The sequence below is a fragment of the Lonchura striata genome, chromosome 1 (assembly GCF_046129695.1).
Source record: "Lonchura striata isolate bLonStr1 chromosome 1, bLonStr1.mat, whole genome shotgun sequence".
Classification (NCBI taxonomy): domain Eukaryota; kingdom Metazoa; phylum Chordata; class Aves; order Passeriformes; family Estrildidae; genus Lonchura; species Lonchura striata.
Genome location: NC_134603.1, coordinates 107,543,952 through 107,562,356, shown reverse-complemented (window position 1 = coordinate 107,562,356; position 18,405 = coordinate 107,543,952). Strand labels below are relative to the sequence as shown.

General features: G+C 36.8%; 1 protein-coding gene across 2 annotated transcripts in view; it reads right to left on the bottom strand.

The window, feature by feature from the left end:
* The window catches only part of CUL1 (cullin 1), a 52,589-nt gene that overhangs the window by 20,498 nt on the left and 13,686 nt on the right, over positions 1 to 18,405 (bottom strand). For both annotated transcript variants that reach the window (XM_021546263.2, XM_031503925.2), the window contains 6 exons: positions 16,629 to 16,921; positions 4,369 to 4,543; positions 3,526 to 3,693; positions 2,447 to 2,497; positions 1,429 to 1,519; positions 555 to 718 (listed from right to left, as the gene is read on the bottom strand). In XM_021546263.2, the coding sequence (XP_021401938.1) occupies positions 555 to 718; positions 1,429 to 1,519; positions 2,447 to 2,497; positions 3,526 to 3,693; positions 4,369 to 4,543; positions 16,629 to 16,768 (789 nt within the window). In that variant the 5' untranslated portion in view covers positions 16,769 to 16,921. The remainder of the gene's footprint in view (positions 1 to 554; positions 719 to 1,428; positions 1,520 to 2,446; positions 2,498 to 3,525; positions 3,694 to 4,368; positions 4,544 to 16,628; positions 16,922 to 18,405) is intronic.

Below are 18,405 nucleotides of genomic sequence, written 5' to 3'. Positions count from 1 at the left end.
TAGCCAATGTTTATCCTGCTTGCCCTCAGTTGCCCTGTCTGAGATCTCCAAAACCATAGACTATTTAAGAATTTAAATCTGGCCTCTGTTGATGAGAAGTACTTTTTAGGGGCTCATGACACTAAAATATTCTGAGAGAATGAAAGCTAATTAATGATGTATTTCTTAAGCCAGCTTGCTCAGGAAGTTACTTCAATAAATGTGTCAACACACTGTTCCTTGTACAGAAATTGTAAACTTGTGGTATTAAAGCAGAATTATTGTTTTGGTGTCTTGAAGTCTAAAAAAATCTGAATTTATTTTAATAAAAATCTTCTGGTTTTACTGTTCAGAAAATTCCCTACTTTCACTGTACTAACTGAAATGAGGTAAGGAGACAAACTTCAGATCAGATAAACACAGAAGCAAATCACTACAGGGAAAACCAGCTGTTTCTGTAAAATAACCAGAATTTTAAGAAATTGATAATAAAAGCCTAGAATTTATATTCCTTTATCTCAAAAAAAATCTATATCCAGAAAAACAAAAATAACAAAGCAGATTAAGTAACTTACCTTCTTCATGTACTCTGTGACTGGGTTCTGTTGCAAGAATTCAGTACTTTCTCGTGTATAAAATCTCTCTGTGTCAGCAAGAAACTGAGATTCAAAGGATTCTTTATAGACAGTTAGTGTAGGTCCTTTTGCAAATGCATCATCTTCATTCAGCCCCAGCTCCACTAAAGGAAAAAAACCACAACCAAACAAAAAAGACCAAGAAATTAAAAAAAATGGTTTTTAGGAAGTGGTCTCCTGCAAATAAACAAGGACATTCCTTCTAACTTAGATGAGAGCAATCAACTGGGATTGCATCAGCATCGTTTTAAAAAAGAACATTGATTTTGCATTTAAAAAATATCAGTACAAGACATGACTAATGTCAACTACACTTTAAGATACATTTCTTAAACATAGGATTACAGGATTTGGAAAACTTTGCTATCTCAAATGCTAGTTCAAATTCTCCTTCCATTTTTCCCTCTTAAGAGTTCCAGATTATATGTTTTCACTTTTATTAATGAAACTAATCAGTAATTTGGATGGCAATGCTCTCAATATTATCCAAAAGGGAAAAAGCAACCCCACTCTGCTATGCAAGCCACTTCCCCACTTGCAGATTTAGTTCCTTAATAACTGATTTGTAAATGATGAACACTCTTGTCTATCAGTTGCACTCTCAAGTTTCACAAATATGGTACAATCATCTGTTATTGTATAAAGTATCAATAAAATGTGAAGTTAAACAATACAGAACTGCATTTACATTACTGAAAAAAAAAATCTTTACTGGACATATGAGGAGGTGGGATGGTACTTCTGGGTTCGGTTAGGGTACATAAATTTATTTATTTTTAAGAAAGTAACAGAATCTTAAAGAAATCACATTTACCATAGGATTGTACAACTCCACTGATCAGCCTTGTATTGATAGTTTCACCATTTCTTTCCTTTTCAATCAATTTCAACACTGCATTTGTTACCTTAGAAAACAGGGATTAAAAGTTAAGTCAAGCACAGAGAAAGCAGCTGGTAGATCAAGCACCATACTTAATTAGGAGTGTATTTCCATATTCAAGAAAAGTCAGGCACCTTGAGAACAACATTTAAGGAGATCTGAATATATTAAGTTCCTACAGAGAATGATACTCTTTAAGTTATACGACATAATTACAATCTAATTAGTGGTAAGGTGTACATAGGTATTAAAGTGCTTAGTATTTTTTTTCTTTAATTTCAAAAAAAAACCTTCAAAGCCCAATGTATCTTTTTTTTTTTTTAATACCTGAAATACAAAACACTGTAGTAAGACCTGAGCTAACCACTTGCTCTTCACACAGGTAATCTGCTGCAACTACTTCATCATGAAGTACTGGTAAGAAGTGAAATCAACATACACATGTACCTAAAAATTGTGATGCCTTGTTTTATATTGTGCTGGTTCACTAAATTTGGCTGACCTGAGTCTTCCAGGCATCAGTGTAAATGTAACAACTCACAGTAACATTAGGAGACCAAAATCCCAGCCTGTCCCTATCCGTTCTCATCCAATATTGACTCCCAAACCTTAAGACATGACTGTCATCAGCCTGAACTCCTGCCTAGCTTAGTAACCACTGGAATTACTACTTCAAGTCTCCTTAGCTTTTAAAAAAAAGCCAAGGATCCTCTCAGGAGAGAGATTAACAGAAGTCTTGGTATCAAGGTTCAATCACACACACAGAGGTCTATTTCTTCAAATATTTATCTGCTTTTTTAGAATCACAAAGGAGAAGCAGAAGGCTCAATTTTATTTTCCAGGTCTGTGCATGCCTCCATTGCCACCAGACTCCTTGAAGCAGTTACTAATAATATATGAAAATAACCCTATAAAGTAACACTAGAGTTGTAATATAGTAATACATATATACCTGCTTATTTAATGGCCTGAATAAGCAGTCTCTCCAGGTCACCAAGGCAAGCTAGAAGTAAAAGAAGGGAGACGAAAGATAGAATAAAGAAAATATTTACATATACATGTAGGGTAATTCCCTTTAAGGAAAGCTGATATAGTATGCAAACTAATCAGAACTTCTAAAACTGTCTTTTGGCACACACATTTCTCAAGCAATGAGAATGTTTCACATCAAAATTACAGCTGTGTTTACCACTACCACTAAGTTGTTCCTTTTTCTACCAGGGGATCCACTGCCAGCTCTGGAAACCAACAAAACCCACTTTGAATGACTTTGAAAACGCACAGCTTTTTTTGTTGGCAGTCTCAAAACTGACAAAGTCTCTTAGCATTAGGCTACTAAAGTTAAGAGGAAGGGAACTAAGCATACCAACTGTTTTTCTACCATATGCAAAATTATTTTAGTGAAACAGGAAAATAGCACAGCACTTTCCTAGTGCTTCACTAGTAAGGACAGTAATTATCCTTTCTTTTAAAAAAACTCTTTTAGTTATCTGAGATAGTGAAGTTCTGTTAAGTTCTTATATTACTTCACATTACAAAAAATTATCAAGATCACATATCAGTCTTTCAGAACTGTACCAAAATAACTTACACTAAAAACCAAATGTTGTCTGAATTTTAGCAGCTTGGATGCTAAAAAATTTGTAGAAATATATTGAAGTCATCAGAAAAAAAATACTATTTACTGCTTCATTTGGTGTTTGAAATGCTTAGCTGAATTGTAAGTGGGATGACAAGGCCATACTGAGGTACACAGTTACCACTAAGCAGCAAATATTCAGACAACCCTCAACAGTCTACTGCTGAAGTCCCAATACATACAAGGCAGATTAAACATCTCACAGACTTAGACCTGTGGTATTTTTACAAATATACTGAAGTAGGAGTAGGGAAAGGAGGGAGAATGCCACTTTGCCCACTTCTTCAAAATGTCTATGAACCTCCTACAAGATTCAAGGAGTGATCTACAGAATGATAATGCAAACATGGTAGATGGAATGGACAAATCACAAACTTCAAATAGCTACTTACTGAATAAATTTCATATATTCCTTTACGACCTTCATCGCACTCACGACGAACCCAATGTCGATTGAGGTAGGCACATATCCCATTCAATACTTTGCTTGAAAACCTATAATCTTCCCACTGTTGAGTGTAGAATTTCAGCACACTCTCATCCATCAAATCTTCACCATCCTGAAATGACAAGTTTGCCAGTACTGTTGCACAATTCTAAGGTACAGCCAAGATATATCAGGGTATACAAACTGACTGTGTAATAAATCTACACCATGCAATGTATTTACATGAAACATACCGCTAATACATTTAGTTCTGCATTAATAAGGCACAAATCCAGTATTAGATTTTGAAATTAAAAGGCTGGAAAAAAATGCACAGCACAGATAAAGCTCCAGAAGACATCCCTGTCCCTCTGGATGCAAGACAACATCCAGCTCTATTAGTAGTTTATTTATAACACTGAAATAAAGGCTACCCCAGGCATTTTCAACATGACAGGCATCCATTTTTTCAGTATTCCTAATTTGCTGGTTAATTGTTTGGAAAGTATAGCTATTCCTGCTCAAGTACAGGACAGCTTAAGATTTCATGAAACATTACTTCCATAAAACACAGGAATGTTGTTTTGGCTTGAAGATGAAAAGCAGTTCACACGTACAAGCTTAAGAACTGATCTATGTCTGAGGTAAAGCCAACAAAAGATTCTAATGGCTACAGAGACAAAAGTACCTTTTAGGATCACTCAATTTACTTCCAGTGGTTGCCTACACCTCTAAGCTTGTTGATACAGCTTTTCTTAGCCCAGTTTATGTTACTCCAAGTGCAGATCAATCTCATACCCCATCTTACCTTAAGGAGATTAGTCAAGTAGTTCTTCAGAAATTCTTTTAGCCGTTTGTACAATTCCAAGCCAACAAACTGAGCACCTCCAGGTGTCTGGCCCTTTTTTGATTTAGAAGGAGGTACTCCAGCTCCCCGTGCTTGATTAGACTGGTGTACACTGGTACAGTAGTTATAAACATGACTGACAAGAAAGTTAAGGAATACATTTGCTACCGTAAGACATTAAAAATACAATGAAAAACAATGTACATTTCAATAAGCTATCATTTATACAACTGTAAACTACTTAAATGTAATGCATTACAAGATGCGCTAGTCCACATCAAATCAAATCACAGCTAAGAAAATTAAGTAATTTTCAGCTGAATTATCTGCAGCAAAATTGTGTCAGACTGAAAGCACTGAAAGTACTGACCCCAACATTAAATTTATTTAACGCTTACTTAACAAGACCACCAAGAAAACAAAGCAGTGGAATTTGCTGATAAGATTATTTAAAGGGAATTTATTTTATCTATTATTTTGGTGTTCTATAAATACATAAGCTTTCATTTGAACTGAAAGAAATTTCAATACTGGCCTCAAGGAACATTCAGTAGTTGAAAACACAAGAGAATACTTTTGCATTCTTTCAAACACCATCCGCTATAAAAGATATGGCCACTTAAGATTGGCACACAGGATGAACCTGAAAGCAGTAATGGTGAGACACACACACATTTAAATGCACACCATAAGATGAGATTCACTAAAACCCAGTTTTAGGCTGCAAGTTAATCCCAACATTTTAGTGTAAAATTACAGTCATAGAATTGTTTAGATCAGAAAAGACTTCTAAGATGAGTCCAACCATTAATATAGTCACCACTAAACCATCTCCCTAATCACCCTATCTAAGGATCTTTTAAATATCCTAATATCCAACCTACATCTCCTCTGATGCAACTCAGAGTAATTTCCTCTTGTCCTGTTGCCTATTACATGGGAGAAGGGGATGACTCTCGCCTTGAACTCCTTTCAGGTGGTTGTAGAGAGCAGTGAGGTCTCCTTGAGCCTCGTTTTCTCCAGGCAAAACACCCTCACCTCCCTCAGCCTCTCATCAGGCTTGTGCTCCAGGCCCTTCCCCAGCTCCATTGCCCTTCTCTGAACATGCTCCAGCCCCTCAATGTCTTTCCTGTTGTAAGAAGCCCAGAAGTGGACACAGGATTTGAGGTGCCAAGTATAGCAGAACCATCACTGCCCTGGTCCTGCTGGCCACACTATTGCTGATACAGGCCAGGATGTCATTGGCCTTCTTGGCCACCTGGGCACATGCAGGCTCACATTCAGACAGCTGTCAAACAGCAACACCAGGTCCTTTCCCATGGGGCCACTTTCCAGCCACTCTTCCCCCAACCTGCAGCACTGCCTGGGGTGGTTGTGGTTAAAGTGCAGGACCCAGCACTTGGTCTTGCTGAACCTCATACCACAGGCCTCTCAGCTCTTTGGTCCTGCCTCTTTGGACCCCTCTGCAGAGCCTACCCATAATCCAGCAGATCAGCACCCTCAGCCAATTCGGCAGGCTGTGCCAAGTCACTGAGTGTGCACTTGATCCCCTTGTCTCAGTCATTGCTGAACAGAACTGGCTACAGCACTGAGCCCTTGGGAAGAAGGCTTGTGACTGGCTGCCTGCTTGCTGCCTTGCTGCATGCATTCATACAAATGCACTTGGTTGAGCTGTTGATCCCACCACCTTTTTTTTGGCTAGAAGCCCTAATTCCTATGTGACCAGGCAATTCTGTGGTCTCCAACAGTGACCCTTCTTTCTTTGCTGCCACATGGGTCTCCATCACCTACCTCCACTGAGATATCAGATTGAAGGACCTCACTAACACACCATCCTTCAAACGTTGGCATGCTGCCCCCTGGTTTTATCCCTTTTCAGATTTTGAGGCCTGGTGTCATATAAACCTAGCACTGATTAAAAAAAAAAAAATTCTGTCACTGACACCAGGCTCAGAGCCAAGTATGGATCTGCCAGCTCTTCCTGTTTCTTCCTTCATCATGCCTTGCAACTGGAAACATGACAACCACTTCAGCTTCTGATCTCTTAACCAGTCATCCCAAGTCCCTGAAGTCTCTTGATTACCTTTAGAGCTCTTGTTGCAACTTCACTGCTTTCTACCTGAAAAATCTGAGACTTGTCCCAGGGTAGGAAGTCTGCTCTTTAAATCTTTAAGGCAGGTATCAGAGAGACAGCAGACAACCCAAGCAAGCGGCAGCAATATTTTTTCCTCTTATAGTACTACAGCCTGGCAGACTTGCTGTAGCTGTTAATGTAATATTTCAAGAACACATTCTGTTTTCTGATCTAAAAAACTCAAATATTCAGAATTCTTCCAAAGTAGTAAGTTGAAGTCACATTGTCCCAAACACTTCAACTAAGAAGGCATCCTTAAAGAAGCTGCATTCCACAAGCAAGAAGAATAAACTAGGTACCACCTAAACTGAACTCGATGAGAACTCAGATCTGACAATAAAAAGCACCCTAATGACTCACACAAACAACAATCAGCCAGCAGGAACGAAGCTACCGAGCACCCACTCTTCTATTGACAGTCCAAGGTCAGGTTTTTGAGTCACATCCTTGTTTGAAAACATTGCATTAACCAATACAGAATGTTTAATTTAGCTTTGTGTTTCCACAGAATCACTAGGTTGGAAGAGACCTTCAAGATCATTGAGTCCAACACATGCCCTAATACCTCAACTAAACCATAGCACCAAGTGCCATATTCAGTCTTTTTTTAAGCACATCCAGGGATGGTGACTCCAGCACCTCCCCAGGCAGACCATTCCAGTACTTCATCCCTCAACACAAAGTGGACCCAGCTTTAACCACTAGACAGGTTTCTTCCACAGTGCACCATGAACTAGGAAATTAATATATTGCAGAGACTTGACTTTTTCTTTCTATTCACAAAGTCCAGCACAATAAAATGGCAAGACATCAGCACAAATAAATACCAAGAGAATGATAAACCACAAATATATGATGCATTACAGTCATTATAAACAGATTTGCCTCTAAGTAGTAAAGCTCAAGAGGAAAACTGTCTCCAAATAACCAATTAACTTCCTTATAATTAATTTTATAAAACACTTCATAGACAAAACATACCCTTAAACTGGGTTTAATGATCAGAGTATCCTGCATGCCACCAAGTACAAGGCTCAGGGTCTTCACATCAAACTGTTTGGAAAGCCTACTCACAGTCTATGTTTACATGATTGTTCAGAAAGTCATTCTGTGCTCTCTGCCTAAGAGTAACCCTTTTTGAAAATACACTGCGTACACTTATTTCTTATCTGTTAACTCATCGAGATGCCAAGTAAGTAAATTTCCCACGATGTCAACCAATAACATAAAGACTTCATTTGTATTGAATTGAAGCAATTGAACTTTTACTCAGCCTCTCATCAGCCTCTTATCAGCCACTGACTTCCTGGATTAATGATTTCTTCCACCTCCTAGTCATTTGTTCAAATTCCCTGGCACTGTTGCTACTTTTACTATCTACATTTTCATTTCAGAATTCTTTGTTCAAGTGAAGAACACCACATAGCACAACCATTTTCCTTTAGATAAGCAACTTACTTTCTTGTCACAAATAAGAAAAGCAAGTATGTCCAACAGGATATTTTAAAAATAGTTAATATATAAATTTTTCAAAATTGTTTATGGAAAACTTCATCATGATACTATGAAACTAGGACTGATTCATAAATACCCCCTCAACAGTCTTGCCTCATTCTTCCCCTCTCTTATCCCAAGTGGCTTTGAGTAAGCCTGAAAATAGGAAGACTGTCCAGATGAAGGGTAATTCTTTTGTTTTGAGAGTACTGCCTGACAAAAACATTCTATTCATCTCTACAAACAATCACAACAGCCTTCAGAAAAATAAAAGGCTTGGAAGACATAAGCCTTTTTCTTACCCCATACATTTTACTATTAAACCCAGGATTCATTGTAAAGTAAACACAGAGACTGAGACCTTTTGTCCATGCCTGACAGTAATCACCTCAGAGCTGCAACAAAAGTAATTCCAGTAATGCTCATCTTTACCTTTTATTCTGGCTTGAGATTTGCTAGTCAAAGGGTCCAAGACAGCACTCTAGTTGCAAACTCACTTCAGTTTGACTTGTGTGGAACAAAGCAAGTGCAACTCTTTGACATATTCTACATAAAGCATGCTCTCCACACTTTGTTTACAATCTGTCCCCCCCATCTGCTAGAGCCAGCCACTGACAGAAAGACTGACATATTCAAAACAAAATCAGATTTGCACTGCTTACAACAAAGTGTATGACAGTCCATCTGAGAATCACAAGGGGAATGCTATGAAAAGAATTCCACGTTGCAGAAAACAAAATAAATCCCTCAATGCATGGTATGCTGGAAGCTATATACATACACAAACAGTTACCAGGAAACATTTTTGGGAGTGTTTGCACAATTCTGTATAGCAATTTGCATACCATAACAAGCAGAGAAGTTAGTTCATCAATAGAAAAGTCTGAACCACAGTGAAGATGTGCTGATCCCCAAGCTGCTGAACTTGGGCTGCTGAACTTCAGATTTGGCCCAGCAGACAAACCACCTACAGGAGGAAGAGATCAACATGAATCTCATCTAACATCTACACCTTCCCTACACTGAAGGAGAAATTTAATTTTCTTGTCTAAAATAAATTTGAGGTAGAAAACTGCAAGAAAGTTCCTAAAATAATTCAGCATTTAGCTGTTCAAGATTAAATTTGTTTTCAAAACTTTATTCTCCTCCAAAAAATCTCCAGAACAAAAAATAGCCAAAGACAAATCAATTTTACCTCCTCTGTCACCAATATAATTTACATTACTTTGGACAGCCTTGCCTCAGTTTCTAAAGATAGGCAACAGAAAAAAAAAAAAAAAATCCTGTGCTGCCACACCCTAACGGATTTGAGGCCTTGTAGGAGACCACTGCCACTGGAGGCAATGGCCCCACACACAATCCAGCTGCAGAGTTTACTTGCCACCTGGTGTCCAGGAGCATGGGAGTTCAAGCAGGCAGTCAGTCATGAGGACTGGGGAAGTAACCAACACGACAACCAACGGTGGTCCCTGGCCCCAGACCCTTTGGTGAGCAGATCCCAACTTCTGTGTCCACACTGGGGAAGTGAAACAGGCTCTTTCAGCAGCACTGCATGCATTTTTTGAGCAAGTATGGCAACAAAACACAAGCTTGAGCATACCAGGGTCAACTCTAAAACACCCTCTGTCCTTGAAAAGTACCAAAGTACTCCATACAGGGTTTTTTCCTCTGGAAGCAACTGCAAAGCAAAATTATATAAGAAAAACTATCAGTTGTGTTATTCAACACACAACAAGAAAGCATTCTACACTGATGAGTATAAATTATTCAGTTTTGCATAAGTCTTCAAATTTTTAAAAGAAAACAGTTCTGCTGAGGTAATAATTGATTCACCTTTCACCAGCACAGCCAGGTCCCCAGAGTTCTTTCATTTTGCTATGAAAAATTAACATACCTGGCAGAAGTCTGTGTGAGGAACAGGTGTGTAAAATTAAAGGAACTGAAAGGGAAGCAGAATTAACAGAACACAGCAGAAAACTATAGTCCAGAGATGCCCACAATAACACAAGCCAAACAACTGCCCAATCACAATTTCTCTCTCATTACTTCTAGTCTCTTTATTATAAAGATCAGTTTTAGGCATAAATTTTCTATTTCACTGACCTTAAGCAATAATTAACTTCAGGCTCAGTAGCTGGCCTGCAGGACTAAAATGAGATTAATTCCACTTTTGTCAAAAATCTGTATTTTCCTAGATTATACCAAAGGCATGCAAGAGCATCATAGAGAGAATTACTGCAAACACTGATAGGAAAATTGCTAGGGAAGGCTATAGAGGCTTTGTATTATTGCAGAACCACTTCCATTACAAACAACACAGATTATTATATTTAGTAAAGAACAGCTCTGCATATTTTCTTCAAAATTAAAGCCATTCAAGTCCTGTTGAAATCCAGAAGATTAGGCTGGATTACCCCAGACATAAGAGAAGATGCTAAGAGAAGTGGACATACCTACATGACTTTAATGTTTTGTGAGTCAAACAGATGAAGGAATTTTGCATGTTTTTGAAATTATAAGGTTGTGAAAAACCAATTGCTTTTAAGTACAAGTGGTTTAAACACTCACTTTTATCTTTGTGAGGAGTAGCAGTAAAATGAACACCCCAGAAAACTTCATTCTTTTCAGAGAGGTATCAGAAAGAGATTTTATCTATGTTCAGTTCATCATCCACTAAGGGTTACCCCCACAAAGCAATTCACAGAAAGCAAACAAACAAAATTAACATCCTGTACCCAAACCCACACATTCACCACTTGTTATTAAGTTTCAATTGATAGATTTTGATACATTGATACATAAAAGTCTTTAGATTTGATACAACTGCTCAGCTAAATCACTCCATTTTAGACAAAACATTTTAGTCAGGGAAGGACTGAGGCAAGAGATTGAGAAGCTATTACAGCATCAGCCATGCAGCTGCTATGAAAATCCAGGCATAACTCAGCTTGAACACGTTTCTACAAGTCTGAGATCATAGACACTTTCAGCAAAAGCCATCTGAAGACTAATAGATAACGTTTTGTTTCTCTCTCTACAACATAAACTCAAATGCATCCCAGAGAAGCACTGAGTTACAAGGAAAACACAAAAATTTCCAAGCCAAATGCATAAACAAAGTGTACAGTCTTTATTCCAGGGAGCATAAGAACCTCCATAGCTGAGGCTGCTTTTAAATTTCTTTCTTTGCATTGACAGAGGTTAGTTCTGAACAGAGTACTATTGGTTACTATAAAAAGCAAGAAGAACAGCAAGCAATCATTGTGGAAGAGTGCATAAAGGAAATGATTGCACAAATATAAACATATTCTGCCCTTCTTTCAAACTGAAGATTCAATCTTTGTAAATACACACAATTATATGTATGTTTCCACACAAGAAAAAGTCTATTATGTACCCTTGAAGCATGTCAACAAATACATTTACTTCTGCCTTCATGTTTCACAGAAGCACTAACTGGAACATGAGAAGTCCTATGAAATAGGATATTGAATATATTCAGGACTAATAGTAGCAGACAGAAGAGGCTGTCTTGATGTATCCAAAGTGACCTTAAACAATTTGACACTGAAGTGAAAGGATGGCTTAGAGTAAGAGAACCTTAAGAGAAAGTGGAATAGTGTCTGAGATGTAAATAAGAAGTGCATGCCCTAACACCTCAGTATTTTTTCGCATAGAAAGAGCATAATAATCTCTTCAGAAAGAAAAAAAAACAAGAACATACTGTGCTGCCTGGTAACAACAGACTCATGTGATAAGAAAATGAAATATTTTCACAGTTTTAATATGCATCTGCTGATCTAAAACCCTACTAAAATACAAGAATTCAAAAAGGAAAAAAGATTGAAGTAGAAGCAATCTTTTGTAAGTAAAAGACCCTGGCAATGGATGCTGGAAAAGAGCTTCATGGTTTTGCTTGGTCAACATATACTACTGGTGCTGAATCTGCTCACAGGAAAAAAAAAAAAAGTTAAAATATATTTATACTTTCTATTTCATGAACATACAGATTATCCTGAGTCATCTGGTATTTTTAAAGTGTAAGCATACTACACTTAATTATTTAATGTTCAACACAGTATTTTCCTATATCACTTGCTAATAATATGTGAGGAAAAAAATCTCAATTTATAAAATGATTACAGTAAACTTTTCTGATATACAATTACTTACATTTGATCCAATAGATATTCAGTAGGCACCACTTTGTTAAAGTGAACAAAACTGAATCACAATAAGCAAGGATTTTTCATAAAATAATGAAATGTGACAGAACACCCTAGCCTTTACCTGTCCTTGACAAACTTCAAGCAATTATTTTGAAAATATTTACTAATGATGGCTAATAATGGAATAATGTAAGAAACACATTTTTAAGATCCAATTTACTGGTATAAGACTTAAGCAAATTTTAAGTCATAATAAAGTCAGTCACTTTCTTCAAATTTCCACATAAGACCTATATGATAATGATGCCAATCAATTACTCAAATGTATTCTAGGAACCTGTTGAAATCAAGTGTAATTTTTATGTATATAACATTTGAAAGACCTTGAAAGCCAATCTGAATACACAGCAATCTGGACATTGCAACTTACATCTTAGTTAAACAACCACATCATACCTTCAACAGTATTATAAACTCTTCTTATCAATGACATTTTAAGATATCCTCATGCAGATGCAAATCTAATCTGTTATAAATTAATAGCAATTGGATGCTTTAAACTATTTTTTCTCCAATTTTCTTTAAATATTAAATTTGGACAAAAAGATTAGTCTGTTCTGTATGGCCATAAATTAACTAGATTGTTTAAAAGAATCCCTAAAAATGCTTTTCAGGTTATGTTTGGTAGATCAGGGCAGTGAAAGCATGAATTTATGTCAAAATTTTGGCATTTCAAATAAAGAGTGCACACATACAACAGAGAAGCACACCACTAATCTTTCCATTCACCAATGTTATCTGAAAATTGTTGATGTGTGCTTCTAAAAAAAGTAAACATTTCAGCAAAGTTACTCAGCTCTTTGTCTAAGTAACTGTGAAAAAATACACTATTTTGATATAGTGCAGCAAAGTTTTCTGGCATTTTATTACTTGGTCAGAGAATCTTCTTAAGATACATAAAACAAAAAAAGTAACAAACCCCTTTCATTCTCTCCATTGATTTTCAATACAAATGTCAAGGAAACCCCAATTCATCCTCACATACTATGAGGTTTGAGGAAAATAAATTGCAGGCTTGCCATACATTTAGTTTGAAAAATGGACATCACTTTATGCCAAAAGAGAAGAAAATAGCACAAGATGTATGAATATTTTATCACTGCCAAATGGAGTTAAGAAGAGGTGGCTATAAAGACAAGTGGCCTGCAGCAATATGAGTAAGAACAATTCTAGTAAACTAAGTAATAGGTTTTCAACCAACAATTCAAAACAGAAACTCAAAACTTGCTATACAAAAGTATGGTTCTCTCTTGGACGGACTAATTGAATTTTTCATCCAAACAGACTATGTGCCACCAGGAGATGTTCTGTATACATATACCCCTAAACACTGACTTTTACAAGTGAGTCCTGTGGATCACAGCTTCCAAACTAATAATCACTAAATGGAAAACAGTGTGAACAGGCCCTTCCCTCACAATATTAGTAGTGCTGTTAGGTCAATTGTTCCTAGAAATCTAGTTAATTTTATTGGCTATTTCTCTTTTTGGCATAAAGTCAATGTTTGGCATGTAATTCTGAGCTAGCTTGTAATACTGGTTGTCAGATGATGTTAATTACTGTTATAGGAACGATTAGGCTCTTCAGGACTAGAAATTACATAATATCTGGGTAAGGAACAGAAAAACATCTAGATTTCATTTTCAAGAATCTCACATGTAGGGGAAAAAAATGAAACACCAAAACAAACTGCACAAGAAGGAAAGACATGATCATCTGATCTCACAAAAAAAAGGTAGCTTGCAATTAAAGCACAAATAAATCTAAATTACGAGAAGTACGGATGAGGAATTTGGTAACAACCATTCAGAAACAAAATTTTTCATTCACCTCTTCAATATTCTCAGATCTAGAAAACTTCTGGAATAACCTTCTCATTTCTGCTCCCACTGAAATGAAGGGGGAAAAAACTCACCTTAAGCACAGGCACCAGCCTGTACTCAAAAGACTGAATTTACCGTCCCACAAAGAGGCCCTCTGAACAAAGAAAATAAGTGCAGGTGCGACAGAGGTCTGAACTGCTTGAATTGCATAACTATTCTTATTCTTTCCCAGAGGCACTTGAAAACAAGGCACAACAAAATCTTCTACATCTCCAGTCAATTTTGTTTGAAAAATCAAGCACAGATACAGGATTGAAGGCTGGTTTGCTTATATGCACAGTTTCCCTCTTATAAATTGGAGGGATGAAATGAAATCCACTTCAGGAGAAATATCCTGACGAGACAGAAAAAAAAAAAAAAGGAAGTGGATGGGGAAAGAGACAGAGGACAAAAGAGGATGAGGAAAGACTAAACTGTAAATTGTCAAGACATTCTTACAAGTACAGCTGATCTTCAGTCCAATTACAGCTGCAACTGCGACTCAACTGCAGCTGTTCTGCTTTCCAAACTAAGCTGGTTGATAAGCAAAGCTTCCTGAAATAAAAGTCTACCAGAGTACAAGACTTGCTGTTCACAAAGACTGGGCAAATATGTCAGTTACTGCTTTGAAAGGGGTGCAATCTTTTAAGCACAACTTTTGAACACATGTACCTGGTATAGGAGGCAAAATGCATTGCTATCTTCATAGGAGATTAAATACTCAGCCTAACCAGTACCAAATATTCTAACTATTATATTAAAGTCCAAACACTTGGAGAAAAATTCCAAACTGAGCACCAAAATTACCTCCTAAATTAATTCACTTAAGAAATTAACAAAACCAGTCCTTATTTTCATACCAACAACTCCTTGAAGCAGAAGCAGGGGGGAAATGAGTAACTAACAGACAGCATATCCCTTTTACAGCTGAGCATCTTTGAGAACATCAGGAGAGGGGAAAAAGGCAATGTTAAACCATTACCATTATAATCAGTAGTTAGTCTTCAGCTGCCCTGCTTAACAGACCTCATGAACAAGAATGTATTAAAGGCACTCAGAAGAAAAAACTCTCAGAGCTTTGACTGTATGTCATATTTCTATCAGACATTCAACTTTCACAGACTTGTTTCACTGAATCAAAACCAATGTTTAACCTAGCACTGCAAGAAATCACTAATTTTAAATCTTAGGAAAAGTACTGACCCTAAACATATGTTATTCTATTTTCCCATCACAATTAAAGAAGTATATTAGAGACAGTAGGCTGCTGAGCGCTTCTCCCACCATGGCTTGGAGCATGGATTCTGCACGCACAGATAGAAAAGATTACATGTTGATGCTAAGATTACATGTACAGAAACTTTTCTGCCACCTTAGAAAGTCCAGGGAACTACAGATTTCACTGGTTTATAGACTTCAAGCTCTGTCTTTGCAAAAAATTAATACAGACTAAAATTTTATATGCTGCAATTCCAAATCAGTGCCAACAACACCTATAGACATTAGTTCAGAATAATAACTTCATTAAAAAAACCAAACTCTAAATACTGACAGAGAAAAACAGCAGAACTACTTAATGATAGGAAATATATTCAGTAATCATTTCTATCATATGTACAGCAAAGTGTGTACACCATCACCCTCTTAAGCAGTGCTGACTTTACTGAGCAATAAAAGGTTACAAGAGTTGGGGCAGAACAAAAGATGCAAAACAAAGGTAATTGAATCCATTTACATGCCACCTTATAGGCAAAATATAAAAGAATTTCCTTTCTAAAATCAAGTCCTAAAGTCAAACACCATAACTATAACATAAGAGACACATTTCTCCTACAAATTAGTTTTTAAAAATCCTTATACAATACCCAATAGAAATAAGTTTCCTACAATCTTCCAAAGAGTACCTCAGTGCATTTGAACAAGGAGGTTAAGTCCCTTCCAGCATCTTACAGCAACACCCAGAATGGAGAGATGCTGGAAAATAGCTCTCCAATGCAAGCAAGGAATTAAAGCAAAATCCACAGGAGACATTTGCACTCTAGCTGGAAAATTATACGATCAAGTCAATAGTGAAGTATTACACACAGAACAACAATTGAAAATTTTCCAGGTAACTGGACATGATTATCAGTAAGACCTGAAGCATAATGCCAGAGATTAACAGAGAAGAGGAATTTCTGTTTTCTTTCTGTGCATTGTGGACTCAAAATTCGACCTCCTAATAAAATATCTTTAAACATGTGCTCTATTAAAGATAATAGTAATCAAACCTGAAATATAGAGGTAGCCTTAATAATTATGTGAGCCAGTTTTCCAGACAATAGAATGTTCTTGCTATTTGCCAGTAATATTAAATAGAAAAGGCCAATCTTCAAAACAAACCCATGCATTCTTAAAAGTCATAAAGTGAAATAGTTATGGAGCAATTTTCTGTCTGAAAAAGTAAAAAGCTATCTCTAATCTACCACTGCAGTGAAAGCACTATCATAGGCACTAGGATACGTGTAGAGTTCCATGTATCTGGATTTCGCCATACTTTGTCTGGTGTAAACCTGTTGAATTCCAGCTCTTAGGTCATCCCATATCTGGTCAAGACCAATCTGTTTAAGTCCATGCGGGTTCTGACTCCTATTCGACGACATTTTGTATTTCCTGTAAAGTCTTCCAGTGCAGCAGCCTGAGCTCTTGTTATTCCTCCATCAGAATCACAAGTCAAGTAACATTCTAAACTTAGTTGCAGCAACTCAGCAAGATATTCTTTACACACAAAATGTGATGTTCTTCAGGAGGATAATCTGCAATAGGAAAAGAAAGCATACATGTTATATGACGGTCCAAATTTATCCACACTAAAGATACAAAATTTATTATTTAATTGAAATATTGTTGTTTACACAGATGAGAAATACATCTTAAGATGTGAAATACCAAAACCAAGGAAAATAATTTAGCAATTCACCACAAAATGAGACAGTTAGTATCCAGAGTTATCCAAAGACTGTAGGTACTTAGATCAGTGCAGCTGACAACAAAACCCTAATGCTAACAACACAACATAACAGTAAAAAGATTTCCAAGCAGCAGACACTATTTACCAGCAAGTGTAAATAGTTCCTTCCCATTCAACAGTAAAACTCCAGTACTTCTGAACAGCTCTGGCTTCTGTGGTATCTCATTGCTTAAGAAGCATCCTTATGGATATTGAAGATTAACAAGAAAATACTACAATTAACTTTTTCTTCAGTTATCAATAACTCTTCCAAACTTGAGAATCTATTACAGGCAACCTGAAAGGCCAAGGCATTTTGGTAGCAGAGAATTTTCCTATCTGGCAAGCATATGCTTACATTAATTTCTTTGCTTTGTAGAAGATCACCACTTCCTTCAATATAATTTACCAGAAAGAGAGCATACAGTCAATAACAGTGGGAAGAAAGAACTACTAATAGGAGTACAGAATAAATATCAATTAAATTGTGAATGAAGCAATCAGAAAGTAATAAAATGCACTACTCCCTTGAGTTTTAAGTGCACAAAGTTCGGGACATAGTGAAAAAATGGCCACCAATTCATCAGCCTCAAGATACTACGGTGAAGGAACATATTCACCTGGAAAGGTCCACTGAAAGCACTGAGCAGAGAAGATTCATCTTTATACAAGTCCATACATATGTTTACAATTTTAACATGACTTATCCTCCAAAGCAACAGGGTTAAGTACATATCAGAAAATGACAATGTAAAAAATTAGCCCACAAATAAAAGAGTTTTACTAAGTCAGGACCAACTTAATCTTACTGGAGTCTTTCTATTCATACAGGGAACTTGTAAGAAAGATGGAAAAAGACTTTTTACTAGTAACTGTAGTTACAGGAGAAGGGCCAATGGTTTTAACTTAAAAGAAGGTCAATTCAGAGTGGATATAAAGAGGAAATTCTTTACTGTGAGGGTGGTGTTGAGACACTGGAACAGGCTGTCCCAAAAAGCTGCAGATGCCTGACTCTGGCAGTGCTTAAGGCCATGCTGAAAGGAGCTTTGAGCAACCTGATCTAAAGGACGGTGTCCCTGCCCAAGACAAGGAGACTAGACTAGATGATGACCCCTTCCAGCCTAAACAACTCTGTCATTCTGCACCCTAGAGCTCACTGACTGGAATATTCAAACCACAGTGAAACATTATGGTGTTCCATTTTTCTCCAGACAATAAAGTTTTATGATAAATCTGTCATCCAAGGTTCACATGAACCCTTCCGTAATTTCAAGAATAGTATAGGCTGAG